This window comes from Hyalella azteca, unplaced genomic scaffold (assembly GCF_000764305.2).
Source record: "Hyalella azteca isolate HAZT.00-mixed unplaced genomic scaffold, Hazt_2.0.2 contig7253, whole genome shotgun sequence".
In the NCBI taxonomy this organism is placed as follows: domain Eukaryota; kingdom Metazoa; phylum Arthropoda; class Malacostraca; order Amphipoda; family Hyalellidae; genus Hyalella; species Hyalella azteca.
Genome location: NW_025937381.1, coordinates 258102 through 284194, shown reverse-complemented (window position 1 = coordinate 284194; position 26093 = coordinate 258102). Strand labels below are relative to the sequence as shown.

Genomic DNA, 26093 nt, shown 5'->3' with positions numbered 1-26093 from the left:
AGGCATGGCCTAGAAGTAAGACAATACACTATGATACAATACAGCTAATGCTCTGTGGCCCTCTTCAAAATTTTTTTCATTTTATATCAAACATTGCTTTCTGTGTGAAGCACATGGAAATTGCTTTGATTGGCAGACTATTTTTATTATTGTGATTGGTAATCACGAACTGAATTTGTTTGAAAATGTTTCATATATGTTTATCTTTCCTGTACTGTTAGAGTGTATATATAAAGTCAGTTATAAATTATACGACATTAACTATGCAGCCCAATAGTAGTAATTTGCTGCTCAATTAGCAAAATTGGCTTTGAAAAGTAAAATTAAATGAAAGTGTGTTTCCAGGGTCCTTTAAACATCACTTGTATAAATGTAACTGTAAACTGGGGATCTGAGAAGCTGACTGACTTTACAAGATGTTTTCAAGGCTTGAATTGGCTTTGCAGGCAGCTGTTGATGTGGTAAGTTTTTGATTCAGAAGTATCAATTTGGCAAGACAATGTTTTTTATTCACTCTGTGTATTGAAATACATATTAATACATAATTTCATATTTCGGTATATATGAAAATTTTGAGTTTTTTTGTGTTGCTAAAATATTTACATGGGCTTGAAATGCTGAGTTCATAATTTTTTAGCTTCTGTTTTGCTGATAAATTTGGCGTTAACCACCAGATTAATAAATATTATTAGCAAGTCCTAGTTCTTGGATTATTGGTCTGCATTCAATTCATGTTTATCATGTCTTATTTTACAGATTGCACCTCCATGTGCAAGAGTGGAAGACTTGAGGTACCACTGGAGTCAAGTTGAGGGAGCGTGTCGCAGACATCAAGGTCCAAATGTCTTCACTGATTTAGATGAGCTATCATACACAGACAACAGTAGATCACTTGCTGAACATTCAGCAGATGAGCTGCAAGGTACAACTTTCAAATGTTCATAAAACTTCCCACAATAAGCTGCATGAAAATTTCTGGCAGCATATTTTGCTATTTTTCCTTTTATTTTTAAATTAGGTACAGGTTCTTATGTTTTTAAAGTCACCACCAACACTTGACTTCTGTCAGATTTGGCATTGTATATATACAAATATAATTTACATATGAAATTTATAAACTAATGTTATGCATATAATAGGCACCATTGCGCTGCTTTCCACTCCCCTTTTCAATTGCAGAGGCAATCAGTGCTGTGCAACAGACTGGCTGTAATCCTGGTGTGTGTAATGGAGGAGTATCTGAACCACATAACATACCAATCTCTGCTGCTCATGTTCCTGCTGTTGAGGAGACTCATGCTCCCAAGCATCTTTCCAACATACTTAGAGTGAGTCCAATTGATCTGCTTTGCTTCAAAGTAAATTATTCATCAGCATGCATGAAATGTCTTGCCCACTTGACACAGTAGCCAACTATCTCAACGTCTACTATTCTGCAGATATTCATTTTGAGTTGCTCTCAAAAATTTACTTATTTAATATTGTTGGTGCAATCAGTGAGGGAATTTTCGACCAGATAGTTGCATGACCTTGCTTATTGAGTTGATGCTGCTGTTAGTTAACCTAAATGAGAGAACCCAGCCTTCTCAAAAGGTTTCATTTATTACATAATAATTTATCTTTTCGTGTGTTTCTCTTCTCTGCCTGTTGTCTCAAGTACATTTCCTGCAGATTCTGGTGAACGAGAAGCAAGACAGTGGAGGATCGCTCAGCCCTTGCCTGGAGTTTCTTGTAACAAATAAAGTTCTACGATCATTGGCTGCGTTTGCATGGACTGACCGGCCGCTGGGCATCAGGCAGCATGCCTATGTCTTCATGAGTGGCATATTACAGCATCTGCATCATACACTACTGCACCATACCTGCATACACAGACCTCTTCAGGTTAAGAAAATATCATAATAACATCAATATGAATGTGGTATTCATTAACAGAAAACGGTTTTGTTAAAGAAAATTAGACATTGCAATTTAAATGTTTCTAAGCTACATGCACAATCAAATAAAAAACAACGAGTTAAATTTCCTGGAAACGAGAGCAATTAATAGAAGTTTATTAACTTCATATCTGCCTTTAAATGCATCTTCGACATCCTGAGTCTCTGAAAGAGAGACTAAAAAGTCTATGTCTGAAAAGAAATTTTTTTTATCCATTGTATGCATAACTATTTTAAAATATAAATATTTGTGTGATCTCGGCTTCATCCATTTTTAACAAGCAATATTAAATGATTAGTAAAATAATACAAAATGCAGAGAAGGAACTTTATTAATTCCATTTTATTCGTGGAACAATTTTACCTTAGGATCATTAGACAATAGCCAAGTGATGACTTGCATTAAAAAAAACTAATTGACTTTCATGTGATGTTCACTTGCATGTTTACAGAGGATGGTGCTTGCAAGCTGTTACATGACTGCGTCCCCATATGAGGCTGAGGAAATGGAATTCTTGGCTCTACTTTGTGAGAAAATAAGACAAGACAACAGCCTTGTGCTTCTCTACATACAGGTTAGCTGTATATGTTTGCTGATGCTATTCCAGAGTGAACTAACAAATGAAAATGTCGTTCATAAAGAAACATCTTTTGCACGGCTATGGATTCAATTAATCGCCTCAACAATTTAAGAAATATACTTTGACTTGTTATTCTGTATCGTACTGGTCGTTTTAAAAAAGTAGTTTCTTTTAATGCCAATTTTTATGATGATTTATAGAGAAGGGCAACAGAATGAAGTTTAAGTTTGCGGTATATACTCTACACTGGATGAGAAGGAGTATTTTTTTTCCTTTATTGATGCTTATGCTTGTTCTTCCTATGGCTAAAAGGATAAAATTAAGACTTTAGGAAGCATATTTTAGTTTAAGTCTGGTATACATCATGCTTGTTGGTGGTACTTTGTAATACTAAATTCATTTACATAACTCAAGATAATCACATTTATTTTGTAATATATTCAATTTATTCATGTCATTGATGTTGGTTTTCCATCTGAATATTTCTATGATTGCGTAATATGTCCAACGGCCTTTATTGCTTTTATGTAGTGGTAATTAAAAATACATATTAAATCGAGACTGTGAGTACTACTTTTTAATACATACCATTTTACTTGATAAAATTAATTACTCAACTTCACAACTGCTAAGCGTTTGTATAGGTACTTATGCTGTAACTATAACTTATTGTTTCTGTCCTCAATAGCCTCCTCCCCCCAAGAAGGAGTTCGCTCAAACATCCTCGCGGTCGTCGCCTGTTCGGACCCCCTCCACTATTGCTGACTTGTCTACACCATCTTCCTCAGCTGCTACCTCCAGCCAGTCGTCTGAAAAAAATATCGTTGACCAAGATTTGCCTCTCAGAAATATGACTGCTGTCCCTAAAGAAAGTTCTGATACGTGCCCAATTTCTACTCCTGAAATTTCATCAACATCTGATACTTCAATCTTATCTAACGCTGGCGCGCTAAAGCTTTTGCCTGTTGATAATCATAGTGGGCCTGGAAAGGGAACGCTCACAACCGGTAGTAATTCAAGTATTAATCGTAACACTGTACTCGAAACGAACCCTTGCGAGACAGCTGGCGCCGTTAACGTGGCTGTCACCGAGGAAGAAAGGCTTTGTCTTGCTGATGGCGCAACGAAAAGCTGCGAATCAGCAAACCTGCGTGTAAATTCTGACTGTGAGGCGACCAGCAGTTGTCTCACTGATAACCTCCCAAAAGACTACGAGTCATTGAACAGTCGTGTTAGTGCTGAGTGTGAGTCAGTGAGCAGTCGGAGATCATCTCTGTCCTCGTACTCCGTGGTATCAGGTTGCAGTAGCGCCTGGACGTCCTGCAGCACCGGTCGCATCTCTAGCTTTCCGTTGATAGACGCATTACTAAACCTCTGCTGGTCGACGGCCAACTCGAGCATCAGTGCTGCAGCTCACGAGTGTTTGCTTCAGCTGTGCAGTGTGAGAGAAGTTTCGTGTTGTAAGATTCTTGCCCACCATTCACTCCTGCCAGACTACATAGCCTCCAGACTTGCCGCCGCGCTCGCGCTAGTGCCGCGGGACTTGGACCCAATACTGCTGGAGGATTTCAGCCTGCCGCACGAACGACACATCGCTGCCCCTGACAGCGACGAGTCAGACGCCAACTCTGACGAGGACAACTTTCCTGGCAAGAGAGAACTTTCCAACGTTTTTCATTGGCTAGCCTTTCTAGACAAGGTGGGTCAGTAAATACATGCACTTTATTTTCGACCAACTTTCAACTCTCTTTCAAGCTCAAATATTCTCCAACTTAAAAGCAGAACTTATTTTATACTTATGTCAGGCAATAAGGTGTAGAGAATCTACACATAAAGTTTCGCATTTATTCTTCATGTTTGAACATTTGCACTGAACGATATAAATTTGTATAGTACCAAATCTGCAGATTCAATGCTGAAATTGTTGAGCAGGTTGGCCTTAATTCATTTCAACAGCTGAGAAAATGTGTGAAAAAGACCGCCAATCTTTTTCAAAATGATTGAACTCGCAAATTATTGAACTAACAAGAACGAGGCTCATGCTTTAGAATAAGTATTCGTGATTAAAGTTAGTTATTCCAAGGAACTATTTATTGCTCAGTAAATTATGAGTCATGTGGCGAATGTAGGCGACATTCCTCGTTGCTAGACTAATGTTCATTGGTTCGCTATCTCACCATAAACTTAGTTTTTATGCTGCTTCATTATGAACGACACAAAGTGCATGTGAATTATTTCTTACAAAAAAAGTTAACGTTTTATATTTCAACAAAAAGTTCGGTGCATATTCACGTTTTATTTTCAGTATTTATAAACATATAATACTCCCGTTCATACTGTAGTCAGCGATGGACGATATCTGTACACGTTTGAGCAAATAAGTGACCCATTTTATATCTCTCTGTTCCACCTCACTCTGTTCAATACTTTAGTCTCCCTAAAATAAACCATGCACATGGACGCGCAGGCCGTGGTGAGCGGGGAGCGCGAGCTACGCAACAGCCTGTGCGCATGCGTGACGCAGTGCGCGCTGGAAAGGGAGGTCACCCCCCGCCTGTCTAGCTCGCACCCTGAGAAGCGACGCTCCGCCCTGGCGCTCGTCACGAGGCTGCTGCAGGCGGCGTCGTCGCACGCCCTCGTCATGTGCCTCGTATGCTGGCTCTGTGACCCACAGTCCGTGTTACCCCTGCTGCTGCAGCAGTGCCTCGAGCCTCCACATCAGGTGACGATAATATTCATACAGTTACTGACGTGCTTGTCTATATTTCACCCTTCGTTATGCTGCTGATATGCCTGCTCCGTCCCACCTGGCTCCTTCGGAATGCTGGTCACTATATAATGAGAGTCATTATTTGTGGTCGCGGATTTTTTACGTTTATGTTTAATGAGTAAACTTAACACTAAGAGTTTATACTCGCTTGAATTGTGTCGAAGTCCGCAAATATGATAGAAAGCCTTAAATTCTTATTGGCCATGTTTGGCTTGTCAACGCTTCTAGAAATCGCATGATTTTCACATGCAGCTAGCTGTGTTTCGAACCCACATTTCACTGCACCAATCTTAAGGTTCTTAACCACTCCGCCCTTGCCTATTTTTACAAGAATCTTTACTGCTTTAGTGAGGCTTGCACCGGCATCTCATTGCTCCAACTTTGGTGAATTTTACCACGCAAGCACAACGCATAGCATACGGCTTATGCTTATATGCTTATATTTTTATGATATTATCATGCTTATATGCTTATAATATCATGCTTTTATTATCAGTATCCGTGCCGCGCATTGCATCGCAGGTGCAGACGCTGCGTCTGCTGCAGACGGCAGTACAGCGCAGTCGTGGCGGCGCAGCATCAGTGCTGCTGAGCGAGTGGCTGCTGCGCCGCCGGTACGTAGACCCTGACCGCGCCCAGGAGCTGCAGCAGTGCTGGAGTGATGAGGAGGATGAACGCGCGCGTCACCACAGCAGCGCCTCCCTCAGCAGCACCTTCGCGCCGTCCAACATCAACAAGTCGGTGGCTCAGTCTCGCCTGTGTAGTCTGAATTAATTCACTATCGAGTGTAATATAAATCTTGCGAGCGCAGGAAGAAATATTTCTTAAGTTATGAAAATGCTTTATGGCTGTGAATCGTGATTACTTTGGAAAGATTCCAGAATTAGTGAATGATAGATACTACATTTATTTTTGTAATAATAGAAAATAGATCTTTCTCTTTTACACAGTTGAGATATATTTAGCTACAATAATAAATTCTCATGCAATCTCTCACGCACATTTAACACGTTGACTCCGAAGTGGTACATATGCGTACCACGAAATGTATTTCTCCAGGACGAAGTGGTGTATAATTCAGGTTGCCTAAAATCGGCCAAATCCGAGAACAAAAAAGGCCGATAACTCGATATATACTAGTTTATTTGTAGGTTCGCCTATAAAAATTTCAATTTTTTTTTGCAGTATTCAAAATTTAATTAGGAAGTACCTCTATCGTAAGGTTTATCCGGCCAACGCAATTGAGAAAAAACTAAATTACGGAATTTGTCCGGAAAAAATGACCGTCTGGCAACCCTGTTTAAAAACAGTACAAAAAAAAGAAAAAATAGTACAAGATGAAGCAATCGGAGTCAACGTGTTAACGCAATGCCAATGATACTCGGTACACCGTAGAAACCAATTTATTATGCATTATTCACTGGTTTATTCCCAGGATTGTTCAGCAATTCCTGTCGTTGGTCCCTGAGGAACTTCGCTCTGGTGGTGCCGACGACTTCGCCAGCTATTGTTCGGATGCGACGCGGCAGTGCCGGGACAGTGCCAGGGCCGCGGCACTGCACTCCTGGGGGCGGGAGGCAGGAGTGCTCACGCCTGGTCTGTGTCTCGTTTGATATAACAAACGTGGCATGAAGTTTACCGTGTCTTGATTTTAGTCGACCAAATTTCATATAATTTTAGCGTGACCACGCGATGCCCTAATTGTGGAAATTAACGATAAGCTTGTGCGCATTTGTCACTTTTTTAAACTTTTCTCCACCAAAGTTACTTTATGTAAATCTTAGGTTCCTCAAGAACAAATTGATAGTGAGCATCATTAGAAGTAAAACAAAATTTAGAATAATTCATGGATACGCAGCAATCCTTCACTGAATTATATTTGTTGAGGCTTGCCGTAGCACAACTGGTTCCGATTTTTAGTTTTCTGTATCCTTATTTTAACTTTATTTACATTTGGAAGCGTACTTAATCACCATCCTTATCGCTGCTCTATATTTTAACTGCAATATTACCTTCTGATAAAATGATATTATTACCAGAATTACTAGACATTAATAAATTTCGTGTTGCACGGTCAGATGCAGCAGTAGATGGTCCTCACAGCCCCACCACGGGGCCTGGGCCATTCTTGGACACCCTCCTTGACCTGCTCCAGCGCCTCCCCGAGCAAGTGAGTCTTCCTTGCCCACATTTCCCTTGGTTATTAACTACCAAATGATCTAACCGAACTAGAACTGTTAACGGGGTTGTCCAATCTACTTGGTTGAGTTTGGTGACAGTAAACATTGGATGCATTTTTAGGAATGTGTCAGATTGTCAGTAAGCTTTTTTGGCAACATGTATATCGTCATGTTTCATCAGGTCCTCCGACGAGCAAATATTTTTGGAATGTATACATAGCTCGTTTATTACAATCATATCTAGGCTACAACTCTTTGTAAGCACTGGCTTGTGAAAAAATGTCGTTCCCAAGAAATGTTAATTCAGATTTACTTGCTGCACTAGGTTCGCCTGTAACGCGGCTTTACCAGACGGGTTAGCCTGCTAATTATCGCGTATATACAAGCTCCATAGAAATTCGTTTGGCCTTTTTTAAAAGTTAGGTTTCATGAAATTTTTTCATTCAAATATTGAGCTTTAACTTTGAATAATCGCTTTAATTGAAGTGAATCATTCTCAATTAAAGAACTTTCTGTGGTAATACCTTTCTGCTCTTCAATACACGTACCCGAACTTCTCAATCTTGCTTGAGTGCTTAGAGCTGCAGCGCACTATCATTCATTGTCTTGTACAGTCGCTAAAGTAACAACTTACGAAAAAAAGTAGTATTTTTGTACGGTTCTTCCTCACGTAGGTTCTTCCTGATATCCACAAGAGGCTGGATCACGCTCATATATCAAATATTTATAGAAGTAAACAGTATTCATACACTTGATAAACGGGCCAGAAAGAATCGCCGAAGACTTGAGACTTCAGAGGATAAGGTTAGATCGAACCTTAACAACATATATAAAATACATCAGTTAGTAGTTAGCTCCGGTCCGCGTTTCCAAATAATTCTATCGCTTTCGGTATATCCGCTATTTTTTCTATTCCCGACAAATTCCTTTCAGGACTACGACGTCAACCTGCAAGTAACGTCGCTGGTGGCCAGCCTGGCGCAGCTGCCGCACCCGCAGCTGCACGAGTTCCTGCTGAACCCGACGGTTCCCTTGGCTGCGGGCGCGCGCACGACGTACTCCGTGCTGCACGACGTGTCCCAGGCGCTGGCCTCCAGCCTCGCGCGCACGCCGCGGTGTCAGCACCACCTGCAGGTCGCGCGACATCAGCTCCTAGGCTCCACTGACTCATGGCATCTGCTGTGAGTTACACCTGATACTGACGTGTTAACCAGTGTCGTCTTACAATATATAAATCAGTCCAGCACTGTATAAATCAGTGTAATATGTGAACCAGTTCTGTCTGATGTGCGAACCAGTGCCCCTTGATTTGTGAACCAGGTTCGTCTAAATGTCAACCCTTGCTGTTTGGTATGCATTGCATCGCCTTTATTTGTCAGGATGTGTGACTTTCATCAGTAGCGACATCATTTTCTAATGACTTTCCTCATGACTTGTGGGGGTCTAAGCTACCCCTTATATGCACTAGACTAGAGTAATCGATAGCAGCCAAGTGTAAGATATCCTCACAGTTGTATATTTGCAGCCGCGATGACGAGATGCGGCGGTTCGAAGCAGTGATCGTGCTGGAGGAGTTCTGCAAGGAGCTCGCCGCCATAGCCTACGCCAAGTACACTTTGGAGCGCGGCCGCTGAGCCTCCACTTCTCTTGGCTAGCTTCATCGAGAATTTTTCGCGTCAGTGGATGAATTTAGACTTCTGTAGTGAGTTAAAATTATATGGCAAATTACTTCTGCAAATACGTTTTGCTCTACGTGTCGACGTGTGGCATCTCGTGTTCTCCGTAACAGCGTTCAAAACGTGGAACTCGAAGCTGAAATATGAAAAAGATATACCGGTACTCATCGAGGGAACAATGATGAAAAACTTGATTTTATCGACCATTGTGTCAGTCACACTCGGCCTTGTGGAATAATAATCGTATAATTGGTGACCCCTTGGAATTTTTTATGATCCAAAACCGGGATCATCTGTGACTCTCAGATTTTCTCTTTAATAAGATCTCAATTAAGACGGTTCAACAAGATCACAGTGAGAAGAATTCAGCAGCTTTGGTTAAACGCTCCGCGAATCTCGCGGATTTGCTAAAGTAGCAGTTTTGGTGAATACAATGGCTTCTGTTGAAGTCTATGCGGTGCAATGAAGTATTTTAGTGACAGTAATATATAAATTCACTCAGTTTATTTAATCGTATCTATGTGCTGCATTTCTCTGCTTTCATTGCGAGACCGAAAAATTTTCCGCCAGGCAAAGAGATGGTACAATTCGCCAGCACAAAAAAATTTCTAACTTAACACGAGTGCTGCGTTATATGAACTGTGTGTAAGTTAACTTTACACATTAAATATATGCACATTGAATTTCTGATGCGACGAATAATTATATTCATTCAAGTATCTTGCATGTTCGCTTCATAAATGTTCAGCTATCTTTTACTTATTCTAAATTTTTTGATTTTCACGAGTTGAGTTCGCTAGATAAGAAAATTAATGATTCAAATTAGTATTCAAGCAGCTTCACCTGGTCATTTGCTGTTCACTTTTCTAATTAGTGCAGGATCTGATCACAGACATCCTGAACTGCACTTCAGTGCATCATATTCTTAAGAGTTTTTTTTAAATAAATTTTCAGGCATTTTCGTAATAAATTAATGACGTAAATCAAAATTTGTAACCATATTTTTTAGATTAGTAATTTGTTAATTTTACTATGCCTCGACATTAATTTTTAAATTTATTGCATATAAGGGAAAAGGACGATGATCTTACTGTTGTGATTAGCTGATTATTCAAGAAAATATAGTAATACCGAAATAATGTTGTTGCATATTGTATTGGACTGGACGCATGCGATGCAGTCATGCAGCTCGTCTATATAATAGATCTAGTGCATAAATATTACTAGCCCTGAGTTGTTCTTGTGTTGTTTGTTCCTTGCGTTTCTTTTAAAGATTTCAAATTATAGATTCAAATTATTCACATGATATATTTTTACTTTATTCACGAGTATGTAGTTATTGTGTTGATTTTGTTATAGTTATTATTTTTTATATGGAATATTTAATCGAATTCTATGATCGAATTGTGCTTTATATCTAAAATTATAAGAATGCAAAAAGTTTATTTGATTTGTTTTGAGTGCTTGCTTTAATACTCACAATAAATTTTATATTATTATTAAGATTCATTATTAAAGCGTAACAAGGATCGACAATTAATTGTGATGTATTCAAGAGTTTCCATCCTCCGTGCAATGGCTATGCAATGTCGGGAGCAGCAGATGATCGGAGGAATTTATAGACTTTTTAAGGAAATTTAGTTTTCAAATATAATTTGTTTTATATATTATTAATACAGTTTCCATAAGTATTATTTTCATGTTAAGTCTAATTTTTAGTATATTTCTTCTACGGAGTAAGAGTACAAAATTCATTGAAATGTTCGAGCCTGATAATTTTGTTCTTTAATAGAGAACAAAGTTTTAGTTTTTGTTATCATTAAGATTACATCTTAATAATAATAATAGCGGTTTCAGCGTTTATTAGGCCGTAGGCCTGTCGCCGATTCTTAACATCGCAGAACATTCACAGCATTTTGCGGTCTCGAACTAGCAACTCACTGCTACAATTCTGCTGTGCTTAACCGCCCGGCCTCCTTGCCGATTCTGACCAGAAACTGGCGCACAGAGCTGGGATCGAACCCGCGCCTCTCTGCGCCAATCTTGGTACTCTGAACTGTAACCACTGGGCCACCCTGAACCACTGAGACTCTGCCCTGATCTGCGCTCAGTACTCTGCTCTGACCTGGGCACAATACTCGGGCATGCCTGGCCCCGAGCTGGGATGTTCTTCGTAGATATTTTGTTTCAAAATGTATATTACTGATCTAGCGCTGTATGCCAGGCTCCTCTCAAGTCAATACTGAGATGAACTTAGCTAAATTTTTTAGTTTTATCCCAACTCGTCGAAACGTAATCGACTTGGATGAAGAACTTGATTCAACACGCGTTAGTTATGCGTGAAACTTATGTCTAAATTCATATCTTTCTGGGCATCTTTTTATTACAGCGAGTAGGCTAGAATCAGAATATGTGCAAGATTTTCGTTTGTAATGGTAAATGCTCGCAATTCGAAGAGTTATATTCAGAAGAAATACTCGACTTTTTCGCGTATACTTAGCCTCGTATTCAACGAAAAGTCTTATGTTTGAACCGAAGCCATTTTTTTCTCGCTTCTTTTGTGCAATTATTATCCTAGTCATTAGGGCTTCAATCCTGCTTGTTTTTTTAGGAGTTTGTATAGATTACTTTTAAAGTGGTATTGGTTAGTGTATCAAGGCGATTTTTGGGGGGGGGGTTTGTTTGTTTGTTCTGTAGATCGATTTTATCTAACGTTCATCATCGAAAATCTGAGTAACTTTGAGTGTTTTCAGTCACTCAAAACCTTCGACCATAATTTATTTGGCTAGTTTTAAAGTTTGACTTTTTAACTGTTCAGAGAGGCTGAAAACGGTCGAGATATCTTTAATTTATGATGGCATCTCCGACGACGTTAATCCAACTTTCTTTATGAATGTACATGTTATTTTTCAATTGCACTTCTTGCTTATCATAATCGAGTTGGGCATTCCAAGAGCCACGTTTCAAATTAAGAGTCGCTTTCATTAGGCAGCATTATCGTATTTTGGTAAACACTTCCCTACGTTGTGTTCATATTTTTACTGTTGTTTCTTTTTGCAGCTTAATAATTGAGGTTCGTAAAGCTACATATCGTTCTTGCGGTTACCTCCTTGAGTCGTTACACAAACAGTCTTTCTGAAATCAAATATAAAATTATTTGATACTCGATCTTTTAATTGCATGTGATTCTTTCGTAATATTTTCCTCGACGTAGGGTCCATTCATTTGCTTGCTGCTCTGAAATGAATAGCATGTCGTCGCTGAAAAAAATGAATGACAACTGCTTTAAACGTAACTATGAATAACTATCGCTTTCTCATTGTAAAGCAGAGGTGCTGAATAGTAGTCTTCATAAATTATATTTCTGATGTAGACGAGATCCGTTCCAAGATGATTTTTATAAGAAATAGTTATAAACAACATTTATTAAACATTCGTCGGTAGCTGTGAAATGAATGAGCCGCTTCATGGCAAAATCTGCACAACAATACTACATGATAATAATTGAATAAATTAACACAAATTCAAATTGTGCACTAAAACTTCTACTCATTAAAGCATTTGAGTAAAGCCGATAACAGCCGCCTTGTAATTATAACATAGCGAGTAGGTAGAGAGAACGGCAATATAACTCAGTGGAATGAAACCTACCTGTCCAGCAACCAACCAGCATCGCTCAATCAAGCCCATGAAATTAATATTAACGCCTCAAGAAATCTTTACAGCTCGGTTCTATTTGTGCTTATTACACTACCGTGCCTGCCTGAACAGGCGTTTAACGACCAAGAGATCCAATGCATGGATGCATGCAAATGAAATTTGTTAGTGAAACCGGAACTTTTCATACAGTTTCTGGATTATAAACCGATATTGCGTTATCTTGTTATACGTAATCTTATCTTCTCCCGGTTGGAAAAAATGAGTGCCAACAAAAAATAAAATGAACTTCACACAGCACTATCAGAATTTCTAATAATTCTAACACGACATTACGTTCAGCTCGTAATGTTATTAACTCGTAACTTGTATTTCGCTGATCAGCTGATTTGCATCGACAGCCGGAAATGACACCGATGACGAAGTGTCAAGCTCGAGATTAATGCTCGAGTTCTTAACAACTATTGATAGGTCACAGCACATTAATACGAAGACTATAAGAACGTTTAGAGTGCAGCAGAAATGTTCTACACAGCAATGTCACAGAGACTGGACAATAACGAGCGACTTTTATCAGTTGCGCGGCAATACTGCAATAGTTAGGGCATCTTGTGAATCAATACTGAGTAATTTGTTTATATTTACCAACAAATACAAGTATAATTTTGTCATCCCAATTTACTGTAGGTATCAATCCAGTTGTAAGAAGCTTAATTGTGTTCCACCAGAACATCATTACGATTCAGTACCAAGAGATTCTGTACGAAAGGTTTTACTGAAACGCAAAAAAAATCTCGGCATCCCTAACACCATGTCGACATCTCGCCATTTCTTAGAATATGGTCCAGTTAATGAACAGACGCAGTGTCCAAGTCTCGGTTCTTTTATAATTACCATGTATTTATAGGCATTAATACGGCACTGCCAGGCACAGGCTCAACTGATCCCGAGTGTCTTAAGTAGTAACATTGAATACATTCAATTCTCTGGATATATTGACTAGACGGCACTATATTAAATATCCACTTAAATCTAAACCGCATTATAAATAATTGAAAATAAAATTTGGAATATCTTGCAGTCTTGCACTAAATCAAAGCTGCATGCCCTATGGTCCTAGTGAATCACGTACATCATAGATTTCATTTGTTATTCATCACGACTTAAGACTACCTCAGTTCAGGACTTTTAGATTGCATGCCAAAAATTTAGTGAAGAACAATGAACTAAATTAACACCATACCGAACATCAGATGAACGGTATTAAATAACAGAAGTACAGCCAAAAAGAAAATTCAGACCTAAAGACTAGACCAGCTTCGTGCCCAGAGCTTGGTTGACAAAGGCGAGCTCATTTTGGAGCCGATATTTTATAACAAGCGTAATGATCAAAAATAATTAGTCGATATGTTCTCATGACGAAGGTGCATTTACACATAATTCGTAGAAATATGGAGATGAAATAATTCTTGTAAAGCAAATACTTATCAATAAAAACAGCTTTACGGAGCCATTTTCCTTGATAGACGCAAAATTATAGAAGACAACACATTTGGGCTTCCTAAAATTAAGGTACTACAAGATTCAAGTTTCAAATCTTATCACAGCTTAACGCTCACGACGTAATACTCACGTTGATCCGACTTGTGATATTTTACGAAATTACACTTTTACCATGTCTTTAATTTAACAACAGAACATCTAACGGAATTACAGGCGCTAAAAGAGTAACCACTTTTTCTGAATATTCCATTTACAAGACACAACTTAACGGATTCTTAATAAAAAGGAAATAGCAACTCCACTAACAACTATATCATAAAATTTCATTAGAATAAAATCCAAGTAACCAGATTTGTAACAACCACATTAGTCATCTTTGGTCCATCAAAAATCAATTGAGCAAATAGCTATAATGAAAAAAATGGATTTCTCTGCAGTTAATATTACTTATCACAAATACCAAATTACCTTATAGAACTAAAGTATTTTCTGCAGATAAAACCATTTTCTTTAAAAAATATTTTCAAAACTGTTTCCTTTAAAGAACATAGCTCTGTTCTCAACCCCGCTTTGAACTGAAGCTTAAATGAAGGCTTCCATATTGCAAAAGCGCGATCATTTGTCTCAGCAAGTGCAGATATTGCACATGATATCGTCCATTCCATAATCCGCTACACTTCGAATAGAAAAATAAGTCCTATAAAGTAATGCATCATTGGTCAGATAAACATTGAGAGGGCAATAGTCTCAGCAAGATGTTTTTCTGAAGAAAAAAAATTTACACATTTTTAGAACATCTGTTAGCACTGAATTGATATAATAAGGAGCGGTGCTGAACAAAATAAGTCTAGCCTTATTTATTAACATCAAGTGTAAGCAGTTCTTTGAGTCAGGTCAAGTCACTCACTCGGTCATTAGCGACTCAAACGCTGCATTCAGTGCACTCGCGGGGTCAGAGCTGGTTGAACTGTGAGGTTGGCCGGTGGCGGGTTGGATAAGGTAGGAGGCGGGATGAGTAGGGTAGGAGGCGGGATGAGTAGGGTAGGTGGCGGGTTGAGTAGGGCAAGTAGTGGGCTGTGGTTGGCAAGTGACAGTGTGGGGAGAACAAGAGGCAACGAGCCGCTGCAGTTGAGCTATTCGTTGGTCCCGTTCTGCCAGCATAAGGAGCAGGCGTTTGTTCTCCTGTCGTGTAGCCTCCAGCTATGAATAAAGTAGAGCAATATTGATGACTGATAGAATAACAATGCAAACAATATTTGAAAAAAACATTAACAAAGAGAGGCATACATTTTTTTCAAGATTAATTCAACAGAAAATATTGAATCTCTATAGAGTACTAAAGCTAGCTTACTAGCAAGGTATGGATGGTAATAGGTGCGTAGAGAAGCAGTGAAAATTCAATGCACGCTACTGGATGATATGATCAAGTGCCCAGAGCAAATTAATTCCAATATCAAAAGTATTTTTTAACTCAATCATCATTCATGTCACCAAAGTGCACAAATAGCCGCAGAATTATCAATATTATTCGGCAGTGGATAGGGGATAGTTGAACTTTGAATTAAAATTGAGTCTGGGAACTCTGAATGTTTAACATGTATTCTGGATATATGAGTCAAAATTAGTAAAGGCTATAGTTACGTTGTTGTTACCAACTAAAAGCAGCCTCTAATAGTATAAAATAATTTCTTAACGTCTTGATTTGAGGGCCTTGAAATCATGCAGCTCAAAAACACGCACATTACAAACAACGAAAAAGAAAAAACCAGCAAAAGTTACCTCAGAAGTAGAGAAAACTTTAACAAGAACAAAAGCCCCTCATAAGTTGTTACCTTAGAAGTAGAGAAAACTTTAATAACAACAAAAGACCCTCATAAGTTGTTACCTTAGAAGTAGAGAAAACTTTAATAATGTTCAACAAAAGCCCCACATAAGTTGTTACCTCAGAAGTAGAGAAAACTTTAATAATGTTCAACAAAAGCCCCTCATAAGTTGTTACCTTAGAAGTAGAGAAAACTTTAATAATGTTCAACAAAAGCCCCACATAAGTTGTTACCTCTGAAGCAACGTCCAGGGAAGAGGCAGAGTTGCGCTGCATACGCTGCAGCTCTCCCCTGCTGGACGCGTGTTGCACGCTCCTATGTCATCACAGCAAGAAATCAATGGGAAAAAATATGGTAGCTGCGCTAGTCTCAGTGTGAATAAATGCCATCATAAACTATGCAGTTTTCAACTATGAAAACTTCTTCAAAATGAAAACAGATGATCAACTTTTCTTCAAAATGAAAAATAATGCGACAATAGAAGATAAGTGGTGAATGAAATTGTCTGTTGATGAGTGAATTAAAATGTGTGTATCTTTCTAGGTATTTGAAAGATAATGTGGTAGGTAATACAAGAAATACATAGATTCAATTCACATTTGGCTGAAATTATTTATAGGAATGAACATAGCACAAATTATCGAACCAACAACGTTAGTTCATTGTAGTCCTTTATTGGTGGTAATAAATATTAATTTGGTTGCAAATAATACATAATGTGGGAACCGCGGTCTAGCGGAGCAGCCAGTACCTGTGGTGAGGAGGAGGTGCAGTAGCAGCAGGCAGGAGCTGAGGCAGCGCAATACCACTCATTGTGAGGCTGTCATAATCCTCATTGTCCTCATCGTCAGCCTCTAAGTCACTCGCACTAAAAATTAGGGAAACTTAATTACCACATCTACATGCTCAGTTAAGCTAAGCAATACAATGATTTGTTTAAAATAAAATAATTCTTCACAAATACATTACTTAAACGTATTAATGCTAAGAATGAAATTTGAAATCCTTCAAAGAATTAATAATACGTTATCTAATTATAGTTCAGAAAGATTTAGTCCAACATTCAAGTCATTCAGTTAGAAAAAACCTTTGATTTCTGAAATGAAGTAGCAAAAAAAACTAAATAAGCCATTAAGAAATATTTGTAACCTTCTGTTCCTGGATTTGACTCGACCATGCCAGGCAGGGTGCTGGGGAGGGGGAGAGGACCCCACAGTTATCTGACCCCCACTAGGGGGACGCCGTTCTGGCGACACAGATGGACTCCCGCCAGTTGCCTGCTCCCCTGAGCTGCCACCTGTTGACTACAAGAAATTTCCTTCACAACTGCTATGGAACTTGACTCTAACTACTATTAATATATTCCTGTAATTTAACCTATTTACTCGCAAGGTTGTGGTTAGAACTACAATTGGTCAGCTGCTGGAGCTGCTGAATGCAAAAAATCTTGTTGCTCCAATCATTAGGATTATTCACTTAATTCATCAATTGAATTACCCATGACTAAAACTTGATTAGGTCATAAATAGTTCGGCCCAACAAAGATAATAGAAGAAAGTTACAATAAAACATTATTTATAAAACACTTAATTTCGTTTCAGGTAATTTTGCATAAAATCAGCTCAGCATTGGGGCTGGAGCTCACCTCAGTTGAGGGCACATGCACAACACCACAGCTACGCCTCTTCTCACGCAGCTTGCGGCGGTCACGAGGCTGTGCTTTAGTCTTAGCACTCGCTCCAGGTCTGCAATAAATTATGAGCTAAATTCAGTCTGAAGAGTTATTGATCAGACTCTTATCTCAGGTGCATGACAAATGGAAGCAGACAAATTATTGATGTGATGAGTCAGTTCATTCCACGAGTTAAGAATTTATTCTAATGACTGGGTTTTGTCCCAGACTCTTTTTCCTGTTCTAGTAAACCAAGATTCAAGTAACACTTGAATCAGTTACTAATATAATACAACTCCAAAAGAATATAAAATGTTAGCTTTTGATGATTTAGGGAAAAGAAAAACATTTAAAAATCAAATTTTTAAACACCCTGACATTAATCCATTAACCCTAATTGCCTCAGATTTTCAAGTAACGCTACAACCTCCGATGGAATGATTTCTGAACTTTATCATGCTAATTATTTTTTAGCTTCCTTCACTCTCACTAACACTGTGATTGTTTTACCAGGAATTAATATGGATTGTTTCCTATCAAATGCAGTCTTCAAAAGCAAAATTGAGATATCAAAACCATTTAAAAATTTTTTTCAAATGGTATGACAAAATTTTTGGACTCAAGCTGAGCCATTTCTGTATACAACAACTGACCGCTTTACATTAAGGTAATTCTACCCAATGATCAGGTGATTAACATTATTCATGTACACTGTAGCACGTGTGTGCCTGAGAATAAGCCTCCTGCCAAATGTTGATGGATTCTTACTGTCAACACTGATGATAAAACTTCATTGCAGGTATTTTTCTGGAATTTTATTTGTTCCAATAATTTTTTGAACTCATTGTCTCATTTGTCTGCAAGTTCATTGCCTACCATTACAAAAACTACATGAAATGAGACACATGAGTGCAGGGGAAAGCTGGAGTACCTCTCAGCCTCTTAGCTCATAGAACAGTGCTATCGTTTGTCAGGCAAGAGGAGACTTCCCTGCCAAAACGTGGCGGAGCTATCCACTTTGTTCCAAAAGTTTATATGTTGTTTGCCAAATAACCTACTAGGCTACTATATTATCATTATAGATAAAAACAGCTGAAACTTTATTGATCCAACATCAAGAATAGATTTCAGTTGAAGAGTGTTTAAACAGACAAGGCTGTGAAATTTGTAATTATTTTTTTACTGAGGTTATTGGAAATGAAGGACATTTTTCTGCAAACCAAATGCAGTTAGAGTAAATAAATATCAAATTAAAAATTAGGCATTGAACAAAGCATCAATTTTGACAAATATTTAGCTTCTATTAACAGTAAAACATTACATTATCTCTATAATTTAGATATTTTTACTAATTTAAATAATCACTTATTACCCTTTATTACTTACCTTGCCCTTTTTTCTTTGAGCCGATTCAGAGGTTTGGGACTGATGTCTTGCTCTGTGGAACGGCTGCCAGACTGCAAAGCTCCAACTGTCACCCATGGTGCTCCTACCACTGACTCAGCATCAGCATCATCTCCATCATCACCTCCACCACCTGCTAAAGTCATTATCATTAAATCATCATCATGCTTATAATAATTAATCATTAGCAATGATTCAGGCTACATTGATGCGCAATGGCAATGTACAATGTTTCTCAAACTGTCAATGAGTAAATGCTTTAAATTTCAGAAGTTTATCAAAATGGAATTGGACAAGCAAATTTAAGAACATTTAAACAGGATATTGAATTAAACATTTTGAAGTCAAGACATTTATCTCTCCAGGATGATAGACTGTAGAACCTTTATTTTAAGCATGAGACTCAAGTTAACTGGCTTGTAGAAACTAGAAACTGATTTCAAAGTACATAGGAAAATTCATCTAGAAATTGTGAGAAAAAACAAGATTTCTCAGTTTTTTTACAAAATGGCAGGCAAAAATATATAATTTTTTTTTCTTTTTCATTATTAAAAAATGCCATGTGGGTGAGTGAATTGTTGTTTTAGCTTATTCTTTGATCAATGGCTTCCCAGTTCCTGCTTCTGCATACGGTAATTCTACTGTGTACACTTCAAGCATTGGTAAATCAAACTGAAAAATCTGGCATAAACCTGTGAATGAGACAAAAATGGTCCTACTAAAATCACATGTTTGCTTAAATTGTAAGTTAACCAGGAATTTAAAAGCAAAGATAATACCACAAAAATTGACCATATCTTTATAAGACAAAATGTTTTGGAGTCCAGCTCCATCATCAGTTCATAACACAAAATTCAGTTCAGAAGAAGTTCAGTGCAGTCCTAGAAACAAAAATACAATCAATTAGTAAAGTGAAATGCACCGTTAGGTTTTAAAACAGAAAATAAATATATAAGACATGAAATTAATGCTAGTAAACAGCCTATCTATTTACTATTTAAAGAGGAAAGGAGCTTTCTGTATTGGTGCTCCTTTGTGTGGCTGGTCATTAATGTGTTTGTGGATTTGCTAGGAGCAACCTTGAGTCTGTTCAGTGTGAGCCATTGTGATAGAGTGTTGAGATATGTTTGCGCTTGTTGAGTACATATGTCTGCGGATGGGTGAGTGGATGTTATTGTGATACAGAGGTGTTGCACTGCTTGGCATGAAAACATAGAGCAGATAAGCAGAATGAGGTTGATGTGCAAGTAGGTTCCCAGTTCTAGAAGACTATAACTCATGCCCTCATGCTCAGTCAGTCTAGTAGTAATAATATACATTTAAAAATTACTTTTTAGAGACAACATTTCCAAAGAATCCAGTGTCTCCAATCTAACAGATGTAAAATGAATTTCTCATTTAATTTTTTAATATTAAAAAATTAATTTTTCAATATTTTTAAAATAAAATTTTTTTTAATATATAAAATTTTTCTTTTATTATTTCTTCTGTTAATTGATTCATGCATTGCCTCTGACTTCACACAAGTGTGCAAAATTTCAGATCTATTAGACAGGTAGAAGTGTGTCAAATATCTGTTATAAGATTTGTAGCTGAAAAAATTATTTTTTTTAATAATATTGAATTTAATAAATTTATTTAATATTGAAATTTTTTTTTATTTGTAAATCATTTATTTTGACATTTGATTCATGCATTGTCTCCAACTTTACACAAGTGTGCAAAATTTCAGATTGATAGGATAATTAGAAGTGTATTAACCATTTACCGCCAAATCGGACTTTCAAGTTGCGGTTAGTTGCCTTTAAAAAACCATCGGTTTTCTAATCATTTCACGTTTTCTTTCATTTTTTTGAAAAATTCACATGAATATAAAAGTCTTAGATTTATTTTTTACATAAGTGTACCAAGTTTCAAAGTTATCTGTCTGTAAATAACCAAAATAAAATTTCCAATTTCCAATTTCAATTTCCAATTTCTTGTGGAAATTTTATTTCGGTTATTTACGGACGGATCACTTATAAACTTGGTACACATATGAAAAGATAAATCTAAGACTTTTTTTGTTCATGTGAATTTTTCAAAAAAAGTGAAAGAAAATGAAATTTTTAGAAAACCACTAAAAAGAGGGTACTGTAGAAATCTATCTCCTCTATCTAGAAGCTACAACATCGAGACGCATATCATTCGATGCATAAGGACCATATCTATTGATTGGTCCTTGCTGTTTTTCGAAATTCTAAATTTTATGGGAGAGGTCAAGAGGTGGGCAATTTTTGAAAAAAATTTGATTTTTCCCCCCTACCCTTTCAAATCCCCACCCCCTTTTTTAAATATTTTTAAAACTATAACAAAATTGACAAAAAGCTACAACCAATCTCTAGATCTTTTATTTGCAAATTGAATTGTATATTTTTCATTGCTGTAGCTTAAAAACTCTAGGAGATTGCTTTGCAGTGAGCCAGTGACAACTGACAATAAGTGTGAATGTTCAGTAGAGCGTGGCAAAGTCCCGAGCGCCTCAAAATAGGCATTCAAGGTGGCTTGGATTACAAGACTACTGACTATACGTTACTGCAGCTGAAATTCAGTCTATGAAGGTGGGACCATGGGAACGACTGCATGAACACCATCCCACATGACAGCAGTCGGGTAACTAAAGATCAGCATCTTCAGGTCGTCTATTTATGTACCCGGCCGGTAATTTTCACCTATATTAAATGTGAAAGAACTCCCGGCTCCCCCACCTCTAACCCTTTTGGCTTTCACGAACTGTCATTAAGGCATAAATCAACGTAGGGTAAACGCGGTATATTCCGACACATTAAGGACGCATCGAGAAATGAAAAACTATAAAAAAAAACCGTATGCGTTACGTAAGTTTTGTTGCCTTCACATGACTCTCAAAACACTTCACTACGCGTCAGCAACGATGAAACGTCACAAACTGTTGCCATATTTATTAAAAAGCCTTTAGAATGGAAACCTACCAAATCCCTATATTCCGTCACTTTGTGTGGCAATATTTGACACGTGGTGAGTCGTATTGCGTCAGCGCTTCAAATTTAACTGATACGTATTGCCGACATCCACGTGTTCGAATTCCGTTCGCTGTATTGGGATACAACACAGCTTTGAATTAGAACACTAACGAATATTGAACACTACTTAATTACGTTTTAATTAACAGCTATTAGGCTTTTAATTAAGCAAATTTCCATTTTTGTACAAAGCTTGGAACGATCTGTGTGTGTCCAATTCAAGTTGTGTCGGAATTAGTTTTGATGGGTCTAAATCCATCACTCAACTTAATCATCTATTAATTTATTTACGACTTGAAATCAGCAAATACAAGTTTACTTAAAGGATTCCTAATCTATTCACAGACGTATTTAAAAGTCTCAAACCATAATATTATTCCTATAAAAACAGTTATTCACTATTTGGTAGAGCCATGTCAACTGTCAAATTTGACACATTTTTCGATGATCTCACCACGTGGCAAGTGGCATGCATTGTCTCTCTTTGGATCTCAATATTTTCCCACTAGATGGCCAAGACCTAGTGTTTTTGCAGTATTTCAACACGCAATTGTATGACGTCACCATTTCAACCATCAATGAACGCATGGAACTAAAACAAAGCTTAATATAAAGGAAAAGCTGGAGAGGTGACGGAATTACCTACGATGTCGGAATATACCGCGTTTACCCTAGAGATGATTTTGGTACCGTTGGATAGGTCAGAATGTCAGCCTCAAGGTGAGACTAAAAACCAAAAAAGTGGAATTTACAATTTTTGTCCCAAGGGCCAGAAATTTGGGCGGTAAAAGGTTAAATTTTGATTACAAGATTTGTGGCAGTCTGAGTCTGGCAGACAAACAACAAGTTAAATAGAAGTGTTGTAAAAATGGTCCTGCTATGATGCTCATTGCTAAGAGACAGTCAATTTGGCTGTTGCTTAGTTGCAATGGCCATTGAGCATTGACTAATTTCTCTGGTAAGCATTACAAAAAAGTGGCACATTTCTGCCCTCAACCTCTGAAAATAAACAGTGAAACTAAATATATATTGGGTTTAGAATATACTATAATAATAGGGACAATTATATACCACATTAGTGGCTAAACTGACTCTACCTCATAGGCTCATACTCATACCACATACCAGTTCTTGTAGGGTTGAAGTTGCGAGCTCTCGCCATTCGCAGTCTTGACCTACGAGTTGTCATTTCTTGGTCAAGTTCTATGTCATCTTGACTAACAGAGCTAGAAGCCATGTTGAACCGAACTAATTATGCGCTTCCTGATATAGGGTATGAACGAGCCCACGAATGGTTGCATAAACCGATTTACATGGTAGTGATGGTACTTAAGATGGAAGTGAGGGAACAGCCCTCTGTAATATGGTTTAAGGTTTGTTTACTGTATGAATGACCCATGCCGAAAATGTTACTAAGAGAACTTGCCTACAACACTATTTTGGGAGCGCAGCCGTGGGTAACAAAATTGACTCGTAAACAGGCCCTGGGCCCAACGCCAACCATCAGCATGCAATATCTACACATAGACTCAGATCAATGAGCTGTGGGTAACTCCGGCTAACAGTAAATCCGCTTTGCACAACACAGCCACTGCTCCACAGCGCCGGAGCACAACTGGCCGGAGCGCAACAGGCCCTACCGCAACAGGCGGCGCAGGTTGGGTTAGGTTAGGTCAGGAGTAGCTGTTGCGGTAGGGCCTGCTGCGCTCCGGCTAGTTGTGCTCCGGTCTGTATGCGCTCCGGCCTGTGACTGAACTGCGCTGTTGTGGTGGGCGCTTTGTGTAAAAAGCCGTGAAGATGCCCGGCTGCGTTACGCTCGGGAAGGTATATGAATCGCACTGTGGACTTGGGCTATGCTGACCTCTAGCTATCTACCCATTATTTTTATCTCAAATGATACTGAAAGAAACTATCGCGGATACAAATGTTCGTGGTTGAACTAGTATAAGGTTGACCCATGCACATGTCGGTGATTCGAAGCGAGACGAAATGTTGTCGCGTAGATAAGTTGCAGCGCAGTTTTTTTCAGTCTACAGACGTGGCCCCTGGTGTTGGTTCTTGTTTCAAATTATAGTCATCCTACGCGGACTTTGGATAAACCGTGTGTATAATTACGTATATACATCAATCAGGTCCCTACGCTGAAATCGATAACTGAGGCTTGGAAGCTTCATAATCTTTCTTCATAGGTTTTCATATGCCCTTCAAGCCTGTAATTATTCTTGTTGCACGTTTTTGAACATTCTCTATTAAATTTTTGTCCTTTTTAAATCTCGGTGACCACACAACGTTTCCAAACGCTAGATTCGGGCGCACGACAGCAATCGTGTTCACAGACTGATATCGCTTGTGTTCAGATTAAGATCTTAGTAAAATGCTCTGTAAATATTTGTATATGATAAGGTATAATATATGTAAATCTACTATGGTTTGACGTGTTCAAAAGCAGATATCGCTTGTGTTCAGATCAAGATTATAGTAATGTGCTCAGTATCTTTTTGTATTAATGAATATATATCACTTGTTTGCTTAAATCGCAAATTAACTAAGATTTTAAAAGCAAAGAAAAGTCCACAAAAATTCATATCTTTATGGAAAACGTTTCGGAGACCAGCTCCATCGTCAGTTCGTAGAATCACAAATCACTTTGAACTGACGATAGAGCTGGTCTCCGAAACGTTTTCTATATAGATATGAATTTTTGTGGACTTTTCTTTGCTTTTAAAATCTTTTTGTATATTATAAGGTATGGATTATTCAAGTCTCCTATCGCTTGATCGTGTTCACAAGCAGATGTCGCTTGTGTTCAGTTCAAGATTATAGTAATATGCTCGGCAACTTTTTGTACATTCTAAGGTATAATTTATATAAGTCTCTTATCGTTTGATCGTGTTCACAAGCAAATTTCGCTTGTGTTCAGTTTAAACTTATTGATACTGCAACGTATAATACTTCTAGGTTTACTATCGTTAATCGTGTTCAGAAGGAAATATCCCTTGTGTTCAGTTTATGCTTTAGTAATCTGCTCAGTAAATTTGTGTATATTCTAGGATATAATATAAAGATCAGTTTAATCAGGGGTTACCAGTTTAAGATTATGTTAATATGCTCAGTAATTTTTTTAATGTTCTAAGGTATCATATATTTAAGTTTCTTATTGATTGATCGTGTATACAAGCAGGTATCGCTTGTGTTCAGTTCAAGATTAGAGTAATATGCTCAGTAACTTTATGTATATGCTAAGGTATAATATATTCAAGTCTCATATCGTTTGCTCGTGTTCGGAAGCAGATTTTCCTTATGTTCAGGTTATGCTTATAGTAATGTGATCAGTATATTTTTGCAGGAATAGTATATTTTAGTTTCCCATCGTTTGATCGCGTTCAGAAGCAGATATCGCTTGTGTTCAGTTTAAGATATGGTAATATGCTTAGTCACTTTTTCTATATTTTATATAAAGAATCCTATGTTTATTCCTTAGGTACGAGGTTCGCGGGATAGAGTATTGAAAACACGGTTGCGGGGTCTAGTACTTATTTACCGGTGGCTGAAAGAATTAAAAAAAACTATAATGAATACATTTACATAAAGACTTAATTGGCAGGTACTTCCAAGCATTTAGAAATGGACGTAACTTCTTGAACTTAAGCTCAAGAAGATACGTCTAGCGTACGATCCTCGACTTTTGACAACTTCAAAATTTTCGTACGACCGACTTAGTTAAGAGCGTACTATCGAACCACGTTCGATAGAGCGTACTATCGAACCCGAATATCAGTCAATGACAAACTCGCTTACATTCTTTGTTTACGTTATGAGTCACATGATGTGTTCAGTTATTCAGTTATT

General features: G+C 37.8%; 2 protein-coding genes across 3 annotated transcripts; one reads left to right on the top strand and one right to left on the bottom strand.

Moving 5' to 3' along the window:
• Positions 1-226: 226 nt before the first annotated feature.
• LOC108664302 (FHF complex subunit HOOK interacting protein 2A) lies at positions 227-10006 on the top strand. Its single transcript, XM_018150871.2, has 12 exons — positions 227-461; positions 757-922; positions 1180-1328; positions 1672-1884; positions 2390-2512; positions 3207-4217; positions 4986-5240; positions 5811-6025; positions 6724-6884; positions 7367-7458; positions 8402-8649; positions 8994-10006. Exons 1-12 carry the CDS (start codon positions 417-419, stop codon positions 9100-9102), a joined length of 2787 nt encoding a protein of 928 aa, XP_018006360.1. The 5' UTR covers positions 227-416; the 3' UTR covers positions 9103-10006.
• A 3717-nt stretch (positions 10007-13723) lies between these two features.
• On the bottom strand, positions 13724-23722 carry LOC108664300 (PRKC apoptosis WT1 regulator protein). Of its 2 annotated transcripts, none has more exons than XM_018150868.2 (7): positions 23370-23722; positions 19186-19339; positions 17773-17872; positions 17277-17431; positions 16879-16995; positions 16361-16442; positions 13724-15504 (listed from the first exon to the last, which is right to left on the bottom strand). In XM_018150868.2, the coding sequence occupies exons 1-7, from the start codon at positions 23479-23481 to the stop codon at positions 15208-15210; spliced, it is 1017 nt and encodes a 338-aa protein (XP_018006357.1). In that variant the 5' UTR covers positions 23482-23722; the 3' UTR covers positions 13724-15207. The 2 variants fall into 2 exon arrangements, with proteins under 2 accessions (XP_018006357.1, XP_018006358.1); XM_018150869.2 differs by having other exon boundaries at positions 19186-19336.
• Between the last annotated feature and the right edge of the window lie 2371 nt (positions 23723-26093).

What these genes read in the sequence shown, in the direction of transcription:
- LOC108664302 (XM_018150871.2), top strand. Translation starts at nt 417, where the DNA reads ATGTTTTCAAGGCTTGAATTGGCTTTGCAGGCAGCTGTTGATGTG. An exon ending in GCATACACAGACCTCTTCAG is followed by an intron (nt 1,885 to 2,389) that starts GTTAAGAAAATA and finishes GCATGTTTACAG; the next exon opens with AGGATGGTGCTTGCAAGCTG. An exon ending in GCGCCGTCCAACATCAACAA is followed by an intron (nt 6,026 to 6,723) that starts GTCGGTGGCTCA and finishes GTTTATTCCCAG; the next exon opens with GATTGTTCAGCAATTCCTGT.
- LOC108664300 (XM_018150868.2), bottom strand. Translation starts at nt 23,481, where the DNA reads ATGGCTTCTAGCTCTGTTAGTCAAGATGACATAGAACTTGACCAAGAA. An exon ending in CTTCAACCCTACAAGAACTG is followed by an intron (nt 19,340 to 23,369) that starts GTATGTGGTATG and finishes TAATGACTTTAG; the next exon opens with CAGGTGGTGGAGGTGATGAT. An exon ending in GTCAAATCCAGGAACAGAAG is followed by an intron (nt 16,996 to 17,276) that starts GTTACAAATATT and finishes CCTAATTTTTAG; the next exon opens with TGCGAGTGACTTAGAGGCTG.